Raw genomic sequence first — 24,962 nt, 5'->3', positions numbered from 1 at the left:
ACTGGGAGGGAGCTCACAGGCAGTTTCTACTTAGCCCCAGGCTGGGCTGTTCTATACCTCTCCTCTGCAGAGTGGAGGAAGCCTAATTTGTTTGGGCAGAGGATAATGCACGCCCTTACCAGATTAAGGGATCTCTAAGCAAATGGTGGACTCACATTTCTTGTGACAGCTACCAATCTCTCTGTCTCTACCTCTCTCTCTTTTCTGTTCCCAAGTCTCTGTGTCTCTCTCTTTCATACACTTGCTGTCCCTCTCTGTTGCCACAGCCTCATCACCTCAGAATGTCTCTTCCTCACACATCCTCTTCCTGTTTCCCAGTATGGAAGAGGAAAGTCTTTTCCTCCTACTTTCCAAAGGGAATCCGTCACTTTGACCTTTGATTCCACCCTCTCTGTCTCTGATGGCATCTCCCAATATCTGCTTCTCTTCTACCTACAGGCATGTTCTAGGTCACTATTCCAAAGAAATTGCTGGCTACTCAAAGCTACTAGCCTGTCCTTCTCTTCCCCTTCAAATTTCTCCAAACAGACCACATTAGCCTCCTCATCACCTTAATCCCACTCAGTTTGGATTCTAGCCCATCACTTCTGAACTCGCTCTCTTGAAGGTCATAAATTCAATTGTCTCTTTTTAGATTTTCTCATCTCTGGCTTCTCTGCAGCATCCCAATCTCTCTTCTTGAAACTCTCTATTTTCCACAGTATTGTGCTATTTTGGATCACTTCTACTTTGATTTGACTAAATATTTGCTGATGGCACTGTAATGTTACTTTAAAAGTTCTTTTTGCATTGTCTTTTCCTTTGCACTATTCTAATTGACACGTACTGTTTCATGACATAGTTTTGAGTTCCAAAATGTCCTGTTAACCTTTTTTAGTTAGCATTAAATTGAAAACCATCAGCATAAAACATTTCTGGAAAACAGATTGTACTAAATATTTAATAAAAAGAAAGTTCAGTTAAACAAAGTCTAACACAATGCTCTTAAAAAACCAAAGTAGAAAGATCATCAAACAAGATCAGTGTGAAATTCAGGAGACCTTGTGACTGGTCTCAGCTCTACCATATTTTCCCCCTTTTATGAACCTCAGTTTATTCTTCAGCAAATTGTGAGTGCTGGACTAGAAGATCTCAGGTTCTAAACTTCTATTAGCTTCCTCTCTAAACCAGCTCCTCTTCCTGACCCTGCAGTTTCTGTTAATGTCTATGGCATGTTATTCTCCCAACATTCCAGGCTCAGATTTGAACTCTCACTCATCTGAAACTAGTTCTTGTTTCTTCCTTCCGTTCACTGTTCTTTTGCAACGTCTGTCACATCCAGGTCTTTTTTGTGTATTGCTCATCTGCCACCACCCTGACAAGGGAGCTATCGAAGGCCTCAAAGTTCCTGGTTTCAGACTTCTGTTTCATGTATCCTACCCAGACCAGTGCAATACCTCTTAAAGGTCTTCCCTGTCTCCACCTCCATCTGTTGGTCCTCCCATCTTATCGATCCTTGCCAGGTTGATCTTCCCAAAGTACAACTCTGATCAGATTGCTTCCCTACTCAAAAACCTTCCACGGCTTCTAATTGCCCATGGGAGAGTTGATATCAGTTGTCTCCAAACTTTTAAAATCAGTGCCCTCTATGACATTTTTGAGCGTGCATTCCCATTTATCTTCACTTATATACTATAAACATGTACTACTATGCTCCTCTACTAGACATTATAAAACACACAAAAAAAGAAATTAGAAAATAGAAATTAGATGAGATAAAAATCAGTGTAAATAGAAGGTCTAATACATAGTGTTTCTACAGTCCGATGGATTATCTTGTGCACTCTCTGAGTCCTCTGGGATTCACAGCTCTTCCATAATCCCACTCCAACCTAGATTTGTATCTACTTCAAGGTCTGAGACCATTGTGGTCTTTTCTCCTACTATTCCCTATGTACACCTCCATACTCTGTCCACACTGACTTCTGTGTTCTTTCCTGGCCAAGCTTCCATGCACTTTACATGAACTGCTTCCTTCTCTACCTGTTAAAATTCTCGCTGTCCTTTAAGCCCCAACCCAGCTGCCACCTCCTCCAGGAAACCTCATATGATCTCCTGTGCCTGAATTGTTATACTTTTCCACCTCAATTCCTGTCTTGGGACACTCATATCTGCTGCCCTCTATTAATATATAGTTGTTTGTGACATACCTTAGTTCCTCAACCAGATCTAGAGCTCCTGGAATGTAGTGAAATGTCTTATTTCATCTTTGTATCCCTTACACCATGTATCATAGTGTTTTCTGATAAGCATTTTAATGGATGTTGGGTTTCTAATTGGTACACTTGGCTGTCATCAATTATTTTGGGGTCCGTTCAGTCAACATATATGTACTGAGTCTCCTAGGTACAAGATGCAGTGCTGAGCACCAATGGGGAACACACCAGTGAATTAGGCATGGGTCCATACCTTCAAGAGACTCAGTGATATATATACATATATATATATAGTAAAGGTATTGAAATAATTCTAATACAGGGTCAGCAGTGGTAAGTGCCATAGGAAAAGAACTGATACACTGTTATGGAAGACTTAGGAAACAATGATGATTGAACACATGTCCAACCACACATGTCCCTATCCTGGGGAACAGGATGGCATAGAATGCGCCCAGAAACACAGGGCATTCACATCAGAAGAGCTCAGAGGGGACTAGATCTCCTTATGTCGCTGAGACTCTGGGAGTTCAGTGATTTGTCCAAGTCAGCTAGTAGCAGAGTAAAACCAGAAACCCAGTCTGACTCCTAGTCCAATGCTCCTGCTACTGTATCTGTCTCAGGTCCCAGTGCTGACATCATGCTCCCTGCCACTCCTCCTAAGCACCCCAAGTTCAGCAGGCAAAGAAATGTGACTGTGTGCTACTCTCAAAGTGATATCTGGGTTATGAGAGAGTAAGTCTTTATGAGCACAGGCCAGGCTCAGAGTAGCTGCTTAGTAAATGTGTGATGGGTAGGGAGGGGCTGGGTACTATGCCCAAACCAGATGACCAACCACTATGAGACATGTTAGCAATTCTCTGAGCCCTGGAGTAACACCCTAGGCACTGCCATTGTTCAGGCTTGTTTGTTTCCCAGAAACTGCAACTTTCATGCAAAAACTAGCTGGGCAATTGCTATTGCTGCCACCTGTTTAAAGAGAGTGTGTTAATTGTTACCCAGGTCAAGAAGGGAGGAGAACAAGATGGAGAGCTTACCATGCATCAGGCACTTTACAAATGTGATCTCACTTAAGTCTCAAAATAACAATGTGAGATGGGACTGTTGTTACTGCTATTTTGTGGATGAAAAAAAATTCTGAGAACATAAATAACTTGCTCAAAGTCATAAAGCAAGTGGCAGAGCTGGGCTTTATGCTTAGGTGTGTCTGAGTCTAAGATCATGATGCCACCAAGCCACTCTGCCCCTTCCGCTCCTCGGTGTTCTTGCCCACCACCTTCTGGCTGTCTTCAGCTGTGCTCTATTCTCCAGAGAATCAGTCGGTGCTGATGAGTAAGGGCATGCTTGTTACGGCCAGATGCAGCCCTGCTACTCTGCAAATTTTTATGCCCAGCCTCGCTTTTCTAACAACCTGCCCCTTCCCACAGCTAACTCATTTCTTGTTGAGACATTTTAGCAGCAGTAAGCGATCAAGCTCAAGAGAATTAAACCCTTGTTGTTTCCCCAGCCCCGTGCTGGGACATTACACCTACTAGAAGCCAGCCACACTGTGAGAGAGAATGAAATCAGAGTGACAGAGCTCCCCTGGGACACAGCAGTGTCAGGCATACAAAGAGTGGGGGCCAGCCTGACGGAGGCGGGGGCGGCAGCATGCTCATAACAGCCAAGCTGCTCCCTGCTTCTGAAAGCTCCTATGGCCTTCACACCCTCCGTGGCCTTGACCACATTGTTCCCCTCTCACTCATCAGCCCCAGGGCGGACAGGCTGATTAGCAGCCCCCCGCCAGTCTTTATTCCTGTGTTTTTGGAGCTGGGGGTGGAGGGGGAGGGGGCAGCGAGTTCTTTGCGGGCTCTGCCATCTTCTCTGCGTGGCTTCCCTTCAGGAATGCTCTTTGAAACGGTACATTCTCAATCTGGCTCCTGTTCTGACAACCTTCCTCCTGCTTTGTTCTCCCAGTGATTGGTGCATTTTATCCAAAGCCCCTTTCAGGTGTACTTTGAGGGCACGGGCTCTGTTGATTCACTCCTAGTGCCCAGCAGAGAAGGAAGCGACTCAAGGTTTGTTGAAAGGATGACAATATGAATAATAGATGGCCAGCCTCATCCCAAGTTTGTCCTGCTGATCAGTCACTTTTCTGCAATTAGCTCTCATAAAAGGACCCAGGAACAGGGAAAATGGAGTTGAGTTTAAAACATGCTGGGGAAAGGGGAATAATAATGAGTACCATTTTTTAAGTGTTTGTAAAGTGTTAGACACTTTGCAAAAATTATCTCATTGAATCAACTCATCTGTAAACTTCAAGGTCTGTTTTTGGTTGTTGTTATCTTCAGGTAACAGATGAGGAAATTGAGGCTCAGAGAGGTGAAATATTATTCAAGGCCACACTGCTGGTTGGCGGGTAGGAGTCTAACCTAAGACCATATGACTCCAGGGTCATGGCTCTTAAACTTGACCCCACCAGTAGGAAATAAGTTCCAGAGGGCAGGAATTGTGCTTCTTCATCTTTATATCATCTACAGTGCCCAGCACAGTGCCTGGATACTCAAGAAACATGAGATGAGTTGAATTTGAAAGTAAGGGAGGTCTTGCATTCATTTATTCATTCAAAAAATATTTGTTGAGTGCCTGCTACAAGCCAGATACTCTTCTGGGCACTGGGGATACAGCAGTGAACAAAAATATTCTAGTGAGAGAGACAGACAATTAACTAAGTAAGTTATATAGTATGACAGATGGTGAGAAGTACTAAGGAGGAAAATAAAGCAGAGCAGAGGGACAGGCAGTGTCAGGAAAAAGAGCTTAACATTTTAGATAGAGAAGGTGACATTCACTGAGAAGGTGATTTGAGCAAACACTTGAAGGAGGTGAGGGAACGAACAATGTGGATATCTGGGGGAGGAACATTCCAGGAAGAGGCAAAAGCAAATGCAAAGGTGCTGAGGTTAGAGCAAACTTGGCTGTTTGACAGCATCAAGAAGGCTAATATGGCTGGAAAGGAATGAGGAGAAGGAGAGTAGAAGAGATGAGGTGAGAGTAGGGGAAGGTACAGATTGTAATGATTTTGATTTTGACCCAGAGTAGGGGTTGGCGGCACCATGAGAGATGTTGAGCAGAGCGGTCACTTGATCTGACTTAAGTTTTAACAGATTGCTCAGGATGTGTGTGAAGAGCAGAAACAGGGAGCCCAGTTAGGAAACTATTGAAATAATTTGGGAAAAATATAGTGGTGCCTCAGGTCAGGGTGGAAGCAGTGCAGGTGATGAGATGTGGCTAGATTTGGGATATATTTAGAAGGTGGGAGTCATAGGGTTTGCCGACGAATTTGAAGTGCGATGTGAGAGAAAGAGAGAAGTCCATGATGACTCCATAGTTTTAGGTTGAATAACTTGAAGAATGGAGTTGTCATTCAATGAAATGGGAAGGACTCCTGGAAAACCAGATTTCATAGGGGAAGATCAAGGAGCTCAGTTTAGCCCATGTTAAGTTTGAGATGCCTATCTGATTTTTTAAGTGGAATTGTCAGGTAGAGGGGTAAGAGGAAAATCAGAGAGTGTAGTGTCCTGAAAACCAAGTGAAAAGTGTAGAAGAGGATTTGACCAACTGTGTCCAGTGCTATTGAGTAAAATGGCTATTGAGTTTAGTCACATGGAGGTCCTTGGCTATCTTGACTAGTGGTTTTAGTGGAGGAGTGCAGGTTACACTCTGATTGAAGGGCTTTCAAGAAAGTGGGAAGAAGAGAAATTGGAGGCAATGAGTATAGACAAATCTTTTGCACAGCTTTCCTACAAAGGACAGGAAAGAAATGAGGTGGTACCTGGAGGGAGAAGGGAAGTGAGGAGAATGATTTTTAATGTAGGAGAAATAACAATATGTTTATATGTTGATCAGAAAAATCTAATATCTGAGACAAAGCTGATGTGAAGGAGATAGAGATAGAGAGAGATAGGGAATTAGAGAGATAGAGTTAGAGATAGAGAGAGAGATTTAGAGAGGAATGCATTGCTGAAGCAATGCCTATCAAGAGACCAAAAGAGAATGGGACTGAATGCACAAGTGGATGGTTGGACTTAAATGCATGGAGAGTTCATCCTTAGTTATAGGAGAAAATGTACGTAGGTGGATGAGGATCTTGTGGAAGATCTCTTCTGATTGTTTCTATATTCTCAGTGAAGTAGAAAACACAGTTCATAACTGAGAATGAGGTGGAGAGGAGGAGTGAGAGATTTGAGGAGATAGGAGAAGGTGTCACATAGTCCTCTAGGACAGTGAGAGGGTGAATGGAGGTGGGAAACATACCACTCCAGGTAGCACCAATGGCTCACTTGAAACTTAGGAGAAAATAGGTTGAGAAGCAAGTTCTTCAAAGTGAGCTAAACTTCCAAGAGGGGAACAAATTATGGAAAGGCTGGAACATGGAGTTTTTTAAAGGCATGAAATGGAAATGTTCTTACCTCCCGTGGGTCATATTGTTTGAGGCTCCCACCCTCATTAAATTCAGCCAAGACATCCTTTATCTTCTTGGAAGAATCTGGAGAGACATAATACACACGTGAAACATTGGTGAACAGCTAATGGGAGCTGGGCCAAGTAAATCCTCTCTGTCTAACCTTGCTTCTGATGGAGTAGCACCTCATTCCCAGGACCATATGGAGAAATGTCACCCTTATCTGCCCTCTCATTTCTTTTTTTCAGTATATTCTCTTTCCTGCTGTATGAACTATCTTTCTAAAACAAAAATATGATCAGATCATGTGCCTGCTCAAAACCCTTCAATGGTTCTCAATTTTCCCAAGATAAAGCCTAACCCCCTTAGTGTGGTGTTCAAGTACTTGGTGATATGATCTAGCCTATTCTTCATCTCTTACCTTAACCTTCCATTCACCCCACTTTTCAGCCTCATCAAATCACATTTCCAGAAACCTCTGAATATACTGCATACTCTTTCTTAGAGTCTCTTCTCTGTATTGTGAACTTCACTCAATTCTCAGTACCCAGCTCAAATGTCAACTCCTTGGTAAAGCCTTCCTTTACCAGTCAGAGTTAATTATGCCTTCCCCTGGCTCCCACATGATTTGTACATAACTCTTGTCATATAGTATTATAATTATTTATTAACTTGCCTCTTGCTTATCTCCTGCCTCAGTTCTACCTTGAGAGCTGTAACTGTAATTCAAAAAGCGAGTCTTTGTATATATACCAAGGTTTGACATTTAACTAGTGTTCATAAAAGCAATATATTAGATGCTTGAATAAACATCTGAGCAGAAATTTTAAAATATTAAAAATTTTGTTAATTAAATAGGATGGGTGGGCATCAAGCCTGGCGAGGCTCTGTCCTTGGTGCTGAAGCAGAGACTCAGAGGATTCGTGAAGCATGGTGGTTTAGAAAATTCTGCTTTCCACAAAAAATAATGCAGAAACTACTGGAGAAAATGGTGGCTTCTTTTTTTTTTTTTTTTGTAGTTTTACAAGGGAGCTGGGAGTCAGGAAAAGGGAGCCAATAATTGTCATTATAAACACATCCTGAGTGCATCCTGCGTAGTTACCAGCACTCTAGACATCAAAGAAAACAAGGGTTTCTGTGCTCTCTCTGTCTTGCAGTATTGTGGATAATTAAGAGCTTCCTAAGCTCCATTATTGTCACTATTTAAACATCTAAGCAAAGAGTGAGGTCGTTAAAAGCTGACATAATGTTCCTTTGTGTTCAGGTTCTCTGTACAGACAGCTAAGCTCTCTTAGGCCTATGTAAAGTAGATGTGCTCATGGGCTGGGATGTTCTCCATGGCTTTGCTGACTTGGATTCAATCAAGCCCAAGTTGTAATCATTTCAGGATTGAGACATTCTGAAATGCCACAGGAAAATGCTGCTGTTGCCTAAAAATGGACATTTCTTTCTGAATTCAAAACAGATGTTGAAAAACTAATAGCTCAGTGAGATCCAGGCAGCAGATGCCATCAATCTTGGCTGCTTCCATTCAATTCAGAAAACACTCTGGAGGGTAAGATGCTGCAAGGTACTATTAATGAACTAGTAGGGGAGATGATCTGAATCATTGTGGTAGAATCAATAGCTACCCCTTATTGGGGACATTTACTGCATATTCTTATATACTCTCCCCTACCAATCCATGCAAATTTGGTAATATTTTCTTCAGTTTATAGATGAAGAAGTTGAAATTCAGAAAAATTAAGTGACTCGCCTAAGAATCAGGGTTTTAACTCAAGTCTAGTCTGGCTCATAAGTCTGTATTACTTTCCCTTAAGCACTATTCACTATTACTTCACAAACATTTGCTAACATGAGGAAAAATGTAATTAATGCTGTGGCAATGATATGAAGCTCTAGAAAGCACAGAGCAGGGAAGAAGTAAAATGAACAGGGAAAAAGTAAAATTAGCATGAGAGTGGTGTTGGGGGGGGGGACTGGGGATGCCCCATGAAGGAGGTAGAATTTGAGCTGTGATGTAAAGAATGGGTAAGGTTTCTGGGCCGGCCCCGTGGCTTAGCAGTTAAGTGCGCGCGCTCCGCTGCTGGCGGCCCGGGTTCGGATCTCGGGCGAGCACTAACACACTGCTTCTCTGGCCATGCTGAGGCCGCGTCCCACATACAGCAACTAGAAGGATGTGCAACTACGACATACAACTATCTACTGGGGCTTTGGGAGGAAAATAAATAAATAAAATCTTAAAAAAAAAAAAAAAAAGACAAGAAGTGGAAAGGGTATTCAGAAGGGACCGGGTGAACAAAGATGTGGAGATGGGCACCACAGGGCGTTTAGGAAAAGTTAAAACCAGAGAGTGGTTTGTGGCCAAATTTGAACATCAAGTTAAGAACACTGATTTGAAATTGTTAAGGATTTTTTGAGTGGTGGAGTAACATAACCAGGTCTCTGTTTTCTAAAGGCCATTCTGGCAACAGAATGAGAGTTTAGAATTACTAAGCAGAGCTCAGTTAATGTCACACATAAATTATATTCAAATTATTCTATAAGCAGCTTAATTATTTAGAAAAAAATCTATATTTTAGAATCCATATTACTGGGAGATTTTCAGCTCAGAAAGAGTGGCCAAATTAGAAAAAGATGCAAATTTTGGAGCATGGGTACTCCTGGTGCAGCTTCTGCAAGAGTAATGTAGAGCCAGAATTTTGGTTGAGAATCAGGAGAGTGATTTCATTGGGTTTATACGTTTTTGATGTTATTGTCACTTTTTGGAGATTTCACAGTTCAATCTAGCAGAAATCCTTTGGTTGTAAAGTGCAACTGATCTAATCCTGCTTTATATTTAAATGTATAATATATATATATTTATACACACATGTATGTGTACATATATAAACATATATATGTACCCATATGCACATATATTAATCATATGTTCACATTCAAGTAAACAGGTTTTAAAAAAGAAAAAATAGAGAAGGCATTTATTTTAAAATTTCTGATTAATAGCCTAAAATTAAATAGAAAACAACCAATCCAAGAGATTTCTGGCTCTTAGATTTCCACGAAGGGTGCTCCTCACCACATGTTTACTTCAATTTGTTTCATGGGTTTTTATGAGCTCATAGCATCGATACATTTCCCTTTTCAAAAAAGGAAACTATCTAATTCTCAAATTTGATACCTGTTACTTTCTCCTTGGAGGTCCTTTGATACTTTATCACAGTTTTCTTCTCAACAGATTTCTGGGCTGGGTTTCTCTTTCCCTGAGGAGTAAGCAGGTGCTGCTTCATTCTGTTTCGTCTTGAGACAGTTAAGAACAATGAGGGCATCTTCAGAGCATTTCCTGATCTTTCTTCAGGCTCCATCTGTGAGCCCAATAGCACAGCCTCAGTAGAGAAAACCCTGTCAAAGCCTGTATCGTAACACCACCACCAGACTCCGAGGAGACAGAGTTCCATTTCTAAGTGTACAAAGTAGAGTCTTGTCCACAGTTCTTCACAACAATTTTGTTGAGTGCTCACTATATGCTAAGCACTGTGCGAGTCACCTTATATAATTTAATTAAATCTCCACAACCACCCTCTTATGTAATAATTGTCCCCATTTTAGAGAAGGGGAAATTGAGGTATATGGAATTTAAATGATTCTTTCAAGGATACACAGCTAGGGAGGGGTCACTCTCATTTTGAACATATCTAATAACGTGACATAGCTATTAGACTCATTGGATACAGGAACAGTGGTAACTCAGAAGATAAGGCCCTTCCTCTATGACAGTGGCTCTCCAACCTGGCTGCACATTAGAATCACCTAATGACCTCTACGCACATTGAAACCCAGGCCTCATCCCAGACCAGTTAATTCAGTCTCTCTTGGGGAACCCAGGAATCAGTATATTTTGAAGATTCCTGTGGGTTCAAATGTACAGTCAAGGTTGAGAACTGCTGTTCTATGATGTGATTTTATTGTTAGAAATGAAGACTGTCTTAAGAAGTAGCTGAACTTGTTGGATAATTATTGCAAAAGGAAAAAAGTTTATAATTCTGCTAAACCTAAAATCACTGTGCTTGGCAAACATTCCCCATTGCTTAAGTGGACAGTGCTATAGAACTCCAACCAACAGGTCAACTTATTCAGCTGCCTGGCAAGGTAGGAGTACTTTTTGCATTAGCCAAGACTGCAGGACTATCAGCATGCAGTTTTACCCCAAATTAGGAGTTTAGAAGGCTCTTCTCTGTGATCAAGGTTGTGAGTGGTAACAACTGTCCTAAGTTTCAATCCAAAATTGTCTCTTTAGGCTTTATGTGCCAAGAATTCTGGGACCTTAACCAAGCACTTGCTTCTAGTGTTTGAGCGAATCCAAAGCCTTTTTAAGGAGAAAATTTGGCCCTACTCACAGGCATTTCTGCTGCCACATTTGTGTGGGACAGAGATGCCCTCTGTCTGAACAAGCAAACAAATCAGGAGCTTCAGTGTTTACAGCAGGACGCCAGCTGCCTGAACTAGAATCCAAAGATGGATTCTTACCTAGAAGATGGACCATCTTCTAGGTAAGAACACTGAGTATTTGAGCAGTAGTCAGACTGTTAAACTTTGAAATAACTATAAATCAACATTTTCAAAAGTGAATCTGAAAACCATAGAGGAGAGTGACATTCTCATCTAAGGTACATACATGATCACTCTCCATTCCTCAAAGTTCCCTAAGAGTGTCTCAAACTGTAACATGCCTATGAATTGCCTGGGGATCAGGTTTAAATGCAGATTCTTCTTCAGTAGGTCCAGGTCAGGCCCTGAGATTCAGTATTTCAAATAAGATCGTAGGTGACACCAATTATGCAGGTCCATGGACCTCACTTTTGATGAGCAGGCCTTAGGCAACATTCTTGTATATCTGTGTCTAACAAGTAAGGCTTGCCTGTCACAGCACAGAAAAAAACATGATGCTGAGGCTAGAGGAATATGTCCCACAAATTAGGAAGACCATGAATGACTCTCAACCCAAAGACACAGATAGGGGAGAAGAGAAAGTTGGCATGTGAGGAAAAAGAAAACAACCTAAATTAGATTTTCCTTCTTCCGATGAAGGCTGGGATGTATGAATAAGTTTTCTAAGTACTCTGGGGAGTCAAGAACACAGTGAGATGCACAAAAGCGAGAATGGAGTTTTCCAAGGGTCCTGGAAATACAGACGATGATGATGGAACAGAGATGCCAGGGCCAGGAGCACTGCATCAAAAGGCCCACCTTTCAGCCAGGAGGAATCAGGCCCCAGAGCGGAATGTGGGAAGCACATGGAAGAAGTCCAGCTTCGTAAGCATTGACACCTTCTCCTAGTTACACTTCTTTTCCTGTTCACTCTGTATCCCCAGCATATGACCCACTGTCTGGCATAAAATCGATGTTCCATAAAGATTTCTGGAATAAAGAAGAGCTAGAAAAGGAATTGGGCTTGTCACGCTTGTCCCTTATGTCTTATATTCCCAGGGGCATAGGGAGTCAAGGTAGACCAGTGGTTCTCAACCTTGGCGGCATGTTGGAATCACTTGAGGAGTTTTAAAAACTGCTGATGCCTGGGTCCCACGCCTACAGATTATGATTAAATGGTCCAGGGGTGGTTGTGTGTGGGCAGGGCACTGGAAGTGTTCAAAACCTCCCAGGTGATTCCAGTGTTTAGCCAAGGCTGAGGACCACTGAGGCCCACCAAGCTAACTACAGGGGGGAACCTGTGGAAGTGACGGCTCTGCCACAGTGTTACATAAAGAATAAGAGAAAAAGACTGCCGTGAAACAGAGGGAATTTTGGCTGATACAAGAAAACCCTCTTTAGGATACTAAGATTTTCTGATTCATCATATTGATCTGAATGACTGACTGGTATGGCTTATTTGTATAAGTAAAATTCGTATTGCTAGCAAGATTTCCCACTTTTTCTCCAAATAATTTTGCCTTATCAATAATATTTCAAGTGGAGGTGGAGCAAGGGATCAGACAACCTGTACCTTTTGGCAACTAGAAGTGTGGGTCCTAGAGTAGCAGCATCAGCATTACCTGGGAGTGTTACAAATGCAGACTCTCAGAACTGCCCCAGACCTACTGATACGGAATCTACATTTTGACAAGATCACCAGGAGATTCATGTGCACGTTCAAATTCGAGAGCCATTGTTCCATAGAAGTTTCTCCCTATCTATAGATTCTGTGACTGCTTGTGGGCAGAGTCGCAGTCATCACTAATGAGAAGAAGTCCAGTTGTGCTGAAAGAGATGTGAGTGAGAAATAGCTGTGGTTATCCCTTCCAAGATGGAAACAACTAGGTGTGATTCTTTATGTGCTCAGGACTTCATGAACATTTAACTAACTCGCACTCTACTGGCCAATATAAATAACAAGGTTTCAATGAAACTTACTTAAAGCCTTATAGCCCTAAACATTTTCTCTGAGTCCGATATTAACACTGACAGGTTTGAATGTTGAGCTGTAAATTACCTACATCTTAAAGTCAGAAACTTTGCCTTGATCTGATTCTACTGAAATATACTTCTGAATAGCACAATTTACTGATTCTTTCTCTTTAAATGTATTTTAAAATTTTGCTCTACTATAATTTAATTGACATATATTTAACCAGTGTGTGGTTGAAAGGTTGACCTCCAGTGGGTACTTTTTGTTTAACGTCTTGGAACCGAATTAAAGCAAATTGATTTGACCTGGACTTGAGAACTTTGGCTCTAATTCTTATTCTGCTACTGACCTTCTGTGTGACCTTGCGCAAGTCACTAAACTCTTCTGAACTCAGTGTTCTCATTTGCAAAATGGGTAGGAGTTGGATTTGATGATGATTAACATCTCTCTCAGCTTTAAGAAGTCTACAAAATCAAACAAACACTGGCTGATGCAGGAAATGTTTGGTTTAATTTCTTAGAGAATTAAAAATCAAAATTGATGCTTCATCAATTTTTCTCCTTTTTTCTCTTTCTGAAGAAGCTGATAGTTTCCATCCTTGATAAATCATGGAAAAAATTAGGCAAAAAAATCCCCTCCCCCCAAATGTCAGGATCAGAAGGACAACAAGTCAACTGTATCTCTGTTTGAAGCTGTTAGGGGGAGGGTCAGTAGGAGGCATCCTCACATGCTCATGTCCTCTGAGGTTGGAAAGAAATCTGTTTAAATATAGAAACTAAGTATGGAAGGGCTAATGAAGGTCATTTAGTCAACCAGACATCTGATGCTCTAATCTCCCCTATAGTCATCTCAGCCAACTCTGCCCAGACAGTTCCAGGGAAAGAAAGCTCAGTTGCTTTTAAGTCAATTCTGTTCCATCTAGGGCAAGTTTGACCATTAGGAATTAATCTATTCCCTATTTTAAACTAAAATTTTTCTTCTGTTGATTTCCTCCCATTAGTCCTAGGTTTAATTGAAAATTAATTTGAAGTCATTCAAAATTAACTTAACACCTCCTCTGACAATAGCACTGTAGCTATTTTAACACAACTAGCTCTCCCTCACCTTCCCTGAGTTTTTCCTTCTCTGGCAAATATGCATAGTGTTTTCAGCCATTTCTTTATAGCCAGGCTGCGAGGTCATTTACCATGCTGGTGGCACTTCTCAAACAAGTTCCAGTTGGTCCACATCCACTGTAAACTGTAGTCCACGGAAATAAATTCAGTTTTCTAGACAAGTCTGATCAGAGTTGGATAGAATGTGGGTATCAGTTTGCCTTACTAGACATTATTCATCTACAAACACAGCCTAAGATGACAATCAGTGGTTTGGTTAAATAAAATAGCGTATATGTATTCAGAAGAAATCTCTGCAACCATTGAAAACCATGCTTCTTCTAAGTATTGAATGATAGAGAACACCTCATGATATATCATGTGCTAGCTACTCTCCAAAGACGGCTGTCATCAGTCTTCTCCTCCCTGTGTGAGATGTGGAGTCCATTCCTCTGCCCCACTGAACCTGGGCCAGGCCTGTGACTGCTTTGACCAATGGAATGTGGACAGAGTTCCACTCTAGGACCTCTTAGCCCAGGTGTTAAAAAGGCCTGGCAGCTGCTGCTTTTCTGCTTTTGGAGCCCTGAGCCACATGTAAGAAGTCCAGGCTACTTTACTGGAAAGAGAAGCCACTTAGAGTGGCCCTGGGAGACGATAAAGCGCTTAGAGAACGAGGCCCCACGGAGGGACACTGAGGTGCCATCACGTAAGCAAACAAGCCATGCTGGATCACGTGAGCCATCCCGCCTGAAGCCCCAAACATTGTGGAGCAGGGACTAGTCACCCCTGCTGTGCCCTGGCCAGATTCCTGAGGCACAGAATTGTGGGAAAAAACAAAATGGTTGTTTTAACCCACCAAGTTTTGAAGTTGTTTTGACGTATCAATAGATAACTGAAACATACTGTCAGGGTGAAGAAAACAGCATGCAAAACAGTCCAACATATTTGCTTTTTAAATATATATGTATATGTATACATGTATGTATATTTCAATATTTATATTTACACATAAACATACCAGTAGTGGTTATCACTGGGAGATAGGATCACGGGTAGCTTTAAATTTCATCTTTCTGTTTTTCAAAATTTTTACGCTTATTTTTATTTTGTAACAAAAAATTTCTTAATATCTCATTATCTTTTTTGACAAGTATTTTACACTATTGATTCACATTAAGGTTACTGTCAACTATATATACATATTTACATACATATGTGTATATGCATGTACATATAAGTGTAAAATAAATACACCTGTCTCTGAGGGCAGTTTTAACATGGCTTCTCTCCAAATAAAAGGCCACCAGAGAAGGTGCAGGGTTTATGCTATGTAAACAGAACACACCAAGAGCCTCTTGTCTTGATATTCTTGGCCTCTCCTACCTGGTAATCCCGCTGGAGAAAGTTTTCAATTCTCAGGCTGTACACTTCAGTTATTCTGCTATTGTAAAGATCCTGTTTGTGTGGTTATGGAAGAGTGGTTGCTATAGCAATGCAATCTGACTGAATACCAGAATGTGTCTAAAATTGGTAGAAGTGACTTTTTCAGGGTTTCCTCTGAGGCTTATCATTTTCCAAGAATTCTGTCTTTTTTCCCTCTCCTGTTAGAACAACAGTGCCAGTGTATCTCGTCCAGTCCTGGGACATGGACAAAATGAGGAAGGGTCAGAGAAGAAAAAAGCTGATGGTTGGAAAAAAAACCCGAACCACATAAGAGCTATTTCCTAGCAAATACTCTGGTTTCTTTTCACCCCCTGCCTCCTTGACTGCACTGCCACATTTGGACCCCTCCATTCCTTAGCTCCCTAGACTCCGTACTGTTTTTTCCCTAGTTGTCTTTCTGGTTCTTTTCTCTGTGTCTTCTTCTGACTCCTTCTCTTTCTCTGACCCCAAACTGTAGGCAACACTAAGTCCCATTCTCCATCCTCTCATTTCTCTTCTCATATTCTTGCTCTCTGAAGTGCCTTCATTCCTAGTTTTTCTTTCCTTGCTGTCTCCACACAAGGATTCCCAAGTCAGAGCTGGAGCCTAACCCCTCATTCCCACCCATATCCCACCACCTACCCTCCTGGGGCCCACATGACGTCTCACTTGGAAAGCAGCATCCTTCAGGATGGGGTCCTACTCGTCTTTTCACTTCTTGCCTCGACTTCCCCCATGCCACCAACATGTGCTCCAGGCTCCCAGCCTGGGAACTGCTTGCGGTTCTCAGAAGCTGCCTTGATGACTTTCTCACCTCCCTGCCTTGCCCAAGCCACTTCCTCTGCCTGGAATGCCTTCTCCCTCCTCCCTCTTTCCAGTGTTTCTGGAGTCTGGAAACAACACCTGCATTAGGAAGTCTCCCACAAGCCTGGGCTAGGTCTCCTCCTCTGTGCTCCCCACTCCTGAGCACCTGTCATACTGAGCATCATTGTTTGAGTCCTTCTTGTCTTTCTTCACTAGGCTGTGAGCTCTTTGAGGGCAGGGATTGTGTCATTCATGCTGGTTCCCTGGGGTCTGGCATATGTGAATGCATAAGTGGACATGTCATCACCATCTCAAAATCAACATTCCCAAACTGTCCCCACCAGCCCTGCATCCTAATGTTGTCATTTTCCACAGATTCACAGGCTTTGAGGTATCTTTGCTGGCTTCCTTTTGTTCCATAAGTTTTGATGATACTTCCACCATAGTTTTCCACAAATTAGCATTTGTTCATTGCCACATGCACCATCTTAGCTCTGGCCCTCAGCTCAGACTAGATTTCATCCAAAGGACCCTACCTGGCCTCCCTGATCTGGCAGCTTCCTCATGCAGGCCACCCTGCACACAGCCACCAGATTCATGGCTCTAAATTTTGTCACCTCGGTCCAAAGGCCATGCCTTGACATTCAGAGCCCAAGACACTTGGGTCCTGAACGATATAGAAGCCAAATCAGCACATGTCCTCCTCCTTATCCTCCTGCTCCTTCTCTCCATCTAGCCCAGAAGTTCTCCTTACCACCCTATACACACCCTCTCCCTTCTTGCCCCTCTACTGTTGCTTCCGTTGTTTCTATACCCCTCCTCCACCACCTGCTGCTCATATTTTAAACTTCTTTTGTTCATAAAGTTCATCCAGATAAATCCTCTGTGATAGGCTAAGTTATATCCCCCCCAAATTCATATGTTGAAGTCCTAACCCCTAGTACCTGAGAATGTGACCTTATTTGGAAATAGGGTCATTGCAGAGGTAATTAGTTAAGATGAGGTCACAATGGAGTAGGGTGGGTCCAATCCAATATAACTGTGTCCATATAAAAAGGGAAATTTGGACACTGAGACATGCATACAGGGAGAATGTCATGTGAAGACACATGGGGAAAAGACAGCCATCTATATGCCAAGGAGACAGGCCTGGAGCAGATCCTCCTCTCACGGCCCTCAGAACGAACCAACACTGCTGACACCTTGATTTTGGACTTCTAGCCTCCAGAACTCTGAGATACTTTCTGTTGTTCTAAGCCACCCAGGTTGTGGTACTTTGTCACAATAGCCCAGCAAACTAATACACCTTCCCACATCAATTTCCCCAGCTTTAAATTCCCTTCTTGTTTACGGCTCAGTTTAGCCAGCTCTGCCAGTGGTGTTTGCCCGCTGCCTTGAAGCTCTGCTTGTGTCACAGGCGCATTTCTGACTCCCTAACAAGATTCTGATTCCTCAAGGGCAAGCCTTTTCTTTGTGCTTCTTTTTCATCCCTGACAGGGCCTGGTACTTTGCTGACCTACAGAGCACGCTGAATTAAATGGAGTTTACCCTGGAGGGTGATTCCTTGCTCCTTGTCTGTACATTACAGAGTATCTCTAAACCCACTGTGGTCAGACAAGAGGCCATGGGCTCGAGGGTACCAGGGGAGAGACTGACCAGTAGCCCTAGGGGGCCCCTGTTGACACTGGGGAGCACACTGAGTCATGGGATCTGGAAGAGATCACAGGGAGACATCATCTAGTCCAACCCTCTCATTTTGCAGAGAGGACACTGAGGTTCTGGAGGGTGAAGTGCTGTCATATCACAGACAGCAGGAGCCAGAGCTGACACTTAAGCCCAATCCCTTGACTCCCGGACCAGTGCTGTGGACAAGGGCTGCCTGCCCTGGGGAAGGGGGCAGGCTGCCTAAAGGGCATTTGGAGGATGACCTGGGAAAGCTCTATCGGGCAGGTCAACACATGACAGGCCTAGTGATTTACAAAAAGCACCTGTACAATTAACATGAAGGGAGAGGGACTAGAACAAAGGGTGGGGCCGGAGAGCTCTGCAAGGCAAATGGCTCTGTAAAAAGTCAGAGCCACTGCACGATCAGGATGATCACTCTGTGTGTGCAGAGTGCAGCGGTCAGTTGGTGTTCCTCCACAGCCCGGGCAGATTCTCCTCACCAGTCAGGGTTAGGAGTGGCCTGTGGGGGGCACAGCTGTGTGAACGTGGGCCTCGCCACTACTGTGTCTTGATGCACTGAAATTGTTCTTGGGTGTAACTAATGAAACCGGGAGCCTCAAGTGAAAGCCCTGACTTTTCTAGAACAAACTCAAGAAGGAGACACACATCAGAATTCTATATCTTACTGAAAGACGGTGTTGGGTCCAAACACAAGAGTATATACAGTAAATGATTGAGTAACATTGTAACCATGCAGCCTGCAGCCCTTCAAAAATTATCCTATAAAGAGATTTTAATGACCTGAGAAAATACTTACAATATTATGGTAGGTGGAAAACTCAGGCTAAAATAAAAAAGGTGTATTTAGGAACTCAACCATGTAGAGTGATATGCACAGAAGGAGAGTGTTCCAAAATGTTCACAGAGGTTAGCTGTGACTTTTAACCTACTCTATATTTTTTTCTCCTGTATATCCCAAATTTCTATGGTGAGCACGTATCATTTATAGAGTGTAAAGATAATTGTGTTTTTATGTTTAAAGGCACTAATTGTGTGTTTATAAGGAAATATAAGCTGTCGGGTCCGATCTCCTTCTCTGTGGCTTTGCAACGATCGTATTGCTCGGCTCTCCAGAAATGCTCTCCCCAACCGAGACGAAATCCCATCCCAGATGGGTCAATCCATTTACTCACATTCTGAATATTTCTGGAGTTGGTCAAATTCTTCCGGAGTGAGGGAGACCCAGCGATCTTCACTCATCTTTGAGCTGGGTGGAGCGCTTGAGGCCAGGGACGGAGTTTTGTTCACCAGGGTAAAGCTGAGGCCCGGCCCACGGTCTGGCTCATTGCAGGTGTGCGGTGGACAGGCCCTTCGGGAGGCGTCTCGAGGACCCAGGCGTCTATGGCAGCAGCGGGCACCTCTCAGCACATGAGAGAAGACCTCTGCTGTTCCTCAGGCCACATCCTTCTACCTATAGTCAAGGTAAATTTGGAAATCCTTGCTCTTCCTGGGCAGAAGTAGAAAAGACATTGTGAATGAGAGTGTTAGAATACATAAGCCATCTTTTTTATGTTAAAAAATATCCCCAAATGTTCTTCGCTGAAAGATCTACAGGAGGCAATGGTTCTCAAGGGGGGGACGTCCCCTCAGGGATGTCTGAAGAGGGCATAGAGATCAGACCAGCACATGTTCAGACAGCTGTCTGGCTGGAGTGGGGGTTGAGTGGTATGAATAGGTAGCTGTCCTCCTAAACTCTGGGAAATTTTAAATGTCTCACATTAGAGGTGGTAGTAGGGCCACCTAAGGGCATCCTCAAGGCAGGAAAAATGCCTCAGGCTGTTGGATGCCTCATGAGTAAGTACAGGGACATAAACCTTTGTGGCGTGATTTGAAAGGTGAGCTACTCTCTCCTCCGCTGATTTCTAAATTCCACCGTTAGAGCTGCTTACCTTCCTCTGATGAGTCACTCTGGAAATTCAAATACCCCCCAAGGCTGGCTAACATCCTAGTGACTGAAGCAGTTCTCTTCCTCTCAGAACCATAAAAAAGCGATTAGAGGGAAGGTCTGCCGGCCCCAGTGCAGAGGAGCCTGAGAGAGGGAAGGGGGATGGATTTAGACAAACACTTAGCGTCTTTTCCTTGGAGCCCCTCCTAGCATGGTGGCCCCGTTACTCATACTGTCAGTCATTAAATCAGTTTAGCGGGTTGTGTAATTAATGCAGTGGGCCAAGACCGGCATTTAAAAACATGAAATAGAAGAGGATAGAATGGAGCAAAATGGAGTTGAAAACAAGAGTGCATCTCCTTTCAGTTATACATACATACATGTGTATACTCATCATAATGTAAAATGTATTTCTTATTCTGTGTTGAGGTTAAAATAATGTTGGAAAGCCACCGATCTAATAGGAGAAGAAATAAAGACCGATGTTACCAAAGAACAAGCCCAGTTTCAATAAAACAGGATCCATTGTGGAGAGCCAGACTTCAAGGCAAGTTTGGGGAGCCTGGAGCATAAGAGGAATGATGGAGGCGCTGGATGAGACAACCCAGTGAGGAGGCAGATTTGGACAGCTCTCTGCAGGAGCATGTAGACTTGGTTGGTGTGGACCTGGAGGGCTGAACTAGAGCTGAGGGAAGATGCTGGAGGGAGGGAGATTCTGGCTCTGTAAGGAAGACCTTCCACCAATCAGAGCTCTCCAACAGCAGTTGGGGATGCACGGCAAGGGAGTAAGGTGCCTGCATCCCTGGGAGCATCCAAGTTCTAGTTTCTCTCGTTAAAAAGTCTAATTCTTTCCTTAATCCATTGGCCATCTGGATTCTGCTCCTCGGCACCTGCTCTTGCCAAGGTCCCCAGTGACCTGACTGTCAAATCCAACGGGCACTTTCAGGCCTTCCTTGTTTCATTTGCTCTCTCTGCAGCCTTTGCCACGGCAGGAAACAACCACCCTGAAACTGTCTTATCTTTCTAAGTATTCTTCCCCAGTCTCCTTCTGCCTCTTCTTTTGCCATCATTAAATACTGGTGTTTCCAAAAACCTATCCTGAGCTCTCTCCTCACTCTACATCCCTTCCCTGAGGGATCTCATCCACCTCTACAGCCTCAGTGACTCCCAGACATGCTGCTCCAGCCCTGCGCTCCCTCAGTCCAGATCTGAATATCCAATTGTCTACTGTGACCCCCTTGGATGTCCCAAATCACTCCAAATCGGCACCTTCCCATGCCCCCAGCCTGCCTCTCCTCTGCATTCTGGTTGTGCCCTGAGAGAAACCAATACCCAGCCAGAGACCTGATGCTCAGCCTAAGCTTGTCCCCCTTTCTCTCCTGCCAAACCCAGGCACCAGGCCAGGAGTGTGACTGTCCCTTGTGTGTTCCCTCCTCTCTGTCCTGCCAGCGGGTTCATTAACTCAGACCCTTATCTTCTCTTGGCGGGTCTCTGACAACAGCCTCCTGCTGGTCTCCCTGTCTTGGGTTTTGCTCTCCTCCCCTTAGTCCACTCTAAACTGCCAACCAGATCACATATCTCTCGGTAATAAAATTCTTCAGCAGTTTCTATTGCCTATAGAATAAGATGTAATCTTCTTTTCATGATACACAAAGCTCTTTATGATCTGGCCTCTGATTATCCATTCAGTCCAAAAGCGAGGGGTGACCTTTAGAAACATTTTCCTTCATACCAGGGAATTCAACAATACAACTGGTATCACCACTCTGCTGCTACCATTTAGTGGACGCTTATTTTACACTGTGCTATATGCTTTACGTATATTATCTGATTTAGTCCTCATAGCGACCATGTAAATTAAGCATTGCCTTCCCTATTTTTAGATGAGGAAAATGAGGCAAGATGTTTAGTAAATGTGGTGAGGAGAAAGAGGGAACCCTCAGTGCTTTCCTTTGAGAACGCCTCTCTGACAATATCATTCTGCATCCTTTCAGAAGCACAGAGCTCTAAAGGAACCCAGAGATACACGACATGACAGAACACCACTGAACTCGAAGTCAGAAGGCAGGGGACTGGAATCCTGGCTCTGCCTCTTATCAGCTCTTTGACTTTAGACAGATTTTTCATTGCTTGAAACTTGGTTTCTTCATCTCAAAAATGGGGATTCTAATAAAAAACCTCACTGAGTTAGTGTCAGGGTTAAGTGAGTTAATATATGTAACAAACAAACAAAAAACCCAAACCCCACAAAGCACAATGCCTATCACACAGTGTTACTCAATAAATAATTATTGTTATCATCCTATTGCAAATAAATCACTTAGCAATATGACTTAATCAGCTGACAGCAGTTGGGTGCAAAGTCTGTGTGTTGTGTCATAGATTTCTGAACTTGACCTTATCCTGCTACAGGTGGTTGTAATTTTGTAATTACTCATCAAACTTTTATCCACTAGTTTTAGCACCACAGATGATTCTTGCTTGGATTAATTATTACTATGATAGTGAACTTCTAATTCCATAATGCCTTCTATATTTATTAGTTGGGATTCTACTGTAAGAAAGAGGTTTCTCTTCTTCTTTATTTTTTTGTATCAGTTTATTTATATATATTTTTTATACTATAAATACTATATATACTATAAATATATAAAATATAAATGAATACTATAAATATATATAAAATATTTATATAAACAACTATAAACGAGCATTACATTTATATATAATATATATTTATTTATATTCATGGATTCTTATTTTATTCAGTGAGTTATAACCCATTACATCATTATTTGTTTTGATTCTCAAATTGTTCCAGATTTGGCCAGTGTAAGCTCACTCAAGGTGAGCTCCTGTTCTTTAGACATATTTCCATCATTCTTTGAGCACATCTTTATTTTCTGGTACTATAAAATGTTTCAGGCTCATCTTGTACTTCCTCAGTCCTAGTCCTGAAATCAGTCATTTCTCCAAAGCTCTGATTCCTTTTAATGGAATTGCTACTGGGGTGTCATTGCTTCTAGGCGCTACCAGGACAGAGGTAGGAAATATATTCATGTATACACATACGTCATCTCCGTCTGGCTGTCTATCTACCTATCTATCTTTCCATCCATCCATTCAGCCGTCCATCCATCATCCTTCCATCTATCCATGTTAAAAAATCCCGAGCTCATACTCATACCTCCAACTGCAGCCCAGCACAGTGTCAATTGTAGTCTCCTCTCACTCCATATTTTTAAACTCCCTTCTCCAATAAACTTTGTTTCCATTATCTACAATATAATTTGCTCAATCCTAAAATACACAGAAAGTAGTTTCAGAATTGCTAGCCACATCTCTCTGAAAAACAAAAGAGTTCAAGATTGTTTACAGTTCTTTTGTCTTCAGCCAACAGCATATCCTCAAAACATCATTTTCAAAAGTTACTTAGGTTAGTTCTTTCCCACTCTCTTTCATTTCTGTTTGTATTTCAATGTAGGATTTTTTCCTCCATTCCCATTGATTCCTTTTTAGTATGGTTTCAAAAGTCAGAAATATATAAATAAGTATATTCAGAGAAGCCTGGCTTTCTCTCATTCCTTTTACTCTGTTTCCATCCCCCTCCTTTCCATCTTATTCCCACTCACCCCTTTTAGTTTCTAGTTTAGCCTTCCTGTTTATTTTGGCACCAGTGAGCAGATACATGGATATTTTCTTATTTTCCTTTTTATTACGTAAAAGGCAGCACATGATGGATTATACTTTGCACTTTGTTTTTTTCATTTAACAATATATCCCATGAATCATCCCATATCTCTTCATAGAGACCTTCCTCATTTAGAACCAAATTTGACTCCAATACTTACTTGCTTAAAACCCTTTAGAGCCCTTCTTGGCCTCCAGGATAAAAGGCAGGCTCATCAGCCAGTTCCAGAAGATCCTTTACCTGTGGTACAACTCATCTCCCTACCCTCACTCCAATTACCTCCTGCCCCACATGCTCCATGTTCCAGCCAAATCAACCTACTGTCTACTTCTAGCACCTAGCAAAGTACCTCACATGGTAGGATCTTATAAACATTAGCTAATGGACAAACACACCAAGCCTTGAATCTACCTGGAACGCCCTTCACTCCTTTCTTCCCATAATAAACCTCTACTCACATGTCTGGTTCCAGATAAAAAGGTCACTTCTTTTCTACAGCTTTTCTGAACTCTTTGAGCAAGCTAAGCCATTCTCCTAGCTGTGTTCCCATAGAACACATGGATCCTCTATATTTCGCTGTAGTGGTAGCTGACGGTCCTGTGTGGGAGACAGATACCCAAACAGATAATTAACACACAAGCTGGTAAGAGTAGCCATCCAGATATATCTAGGGGGTCATCTAATGTATCTGTAGCAGGCACCGGGGGGTAGAAAGAGATTCCTGAAGGAGCTGGGGGAGGGAGGAGTAACAAGGTAAAGAGGTATATGTTGCAATAACTCAACAAATACTCATATTATTATCATTGTTGTTCCATTATAGCTCAGTGCTTGGCTTCTTGGTGGAAGAAGCTGCACCATCCTTTATTTCCATCAGGAAAAGTTAGGGACCTGAAACATGGCCTGACTCTCCAGATGGTAACTCCTGACCATGGCCCCACATGACGGCCCCCACTGGTTTTCTGTCCTCCAATAGAGATGACCGCTACCACCCAAGAGGGCTTGCTCCAGCCAACATCACTTGGCATTTCTTTTACAGCAGCCTGCCCAGTCACTCCCCTCTCAGAGGCCCTTTACAGTATGAATAATCTTCTTATTACCACCCTGAACAGCTTCCCTGACAGAAAAAAATGTAATAGGGTTGTCTAAATAACACTCAGATTGGATATTGTCAGGCTTGGATGGGAGAAGTGTGGTGTGTGTCCCCACAGCTATGCCATTCTGAGCTCTTGCTTCAGCTCCCTGGGCCTCAGTTTCCTTGTCTGTAAAATGAAGGGGTGGGAATAATGGTTTCCAATGCAT

At 42.7% G+C, this 24,962-nt stretch overlaps 1 protein-coding gene across 1 annotated transcript in view; it reads right to left on the bottom strand.

Moving 5' to 3' along the window:
- Positions 1-19,505, bottom strand: part of DGKG (diacylglycerol kinase gamma) — a 155,960-nt gene extending 136,455 nt beyond the window's left edge. Inside the window, exons 1-2 of the mRNA XM_058556163.1 lie at positions 19,221-19,505; positions 6,647-6,723 (exon numbers count right to left, since the gene is read on the bottom strand). Coding sequence (XP_058412146.1) covers positions 6,647-6,723; positions 19,221-19,287 — 144 coding nt within the window. The 5' untranslated portion in view covers positions 19,288-19,505. The remainder of the gene's footprint in view (positions 1-6,646; positions 6,724-19,220) is intronic.
- Positions 19,506-24,962: the final 5,457 nt, after the last annotated feature.

The sequence above is a fragment of the Diceros bicornis genome, chromosome 15 (assembly GCF_020826845.1).
Source record: "Diceros bicornis minor isolate mBicDic1 chromosome 15, mDicBic1.mat.cur, whole genome shotgun sequence".
NCBI lineage: Eukaryota > Metazoa > Chordata > Mammalia > Perissodactyla > Rhinocerotidae > Diceros > Diceros bicornis.
This window is presented reverse-complemented; position numbering and strand designations above follow the sequence as displayed.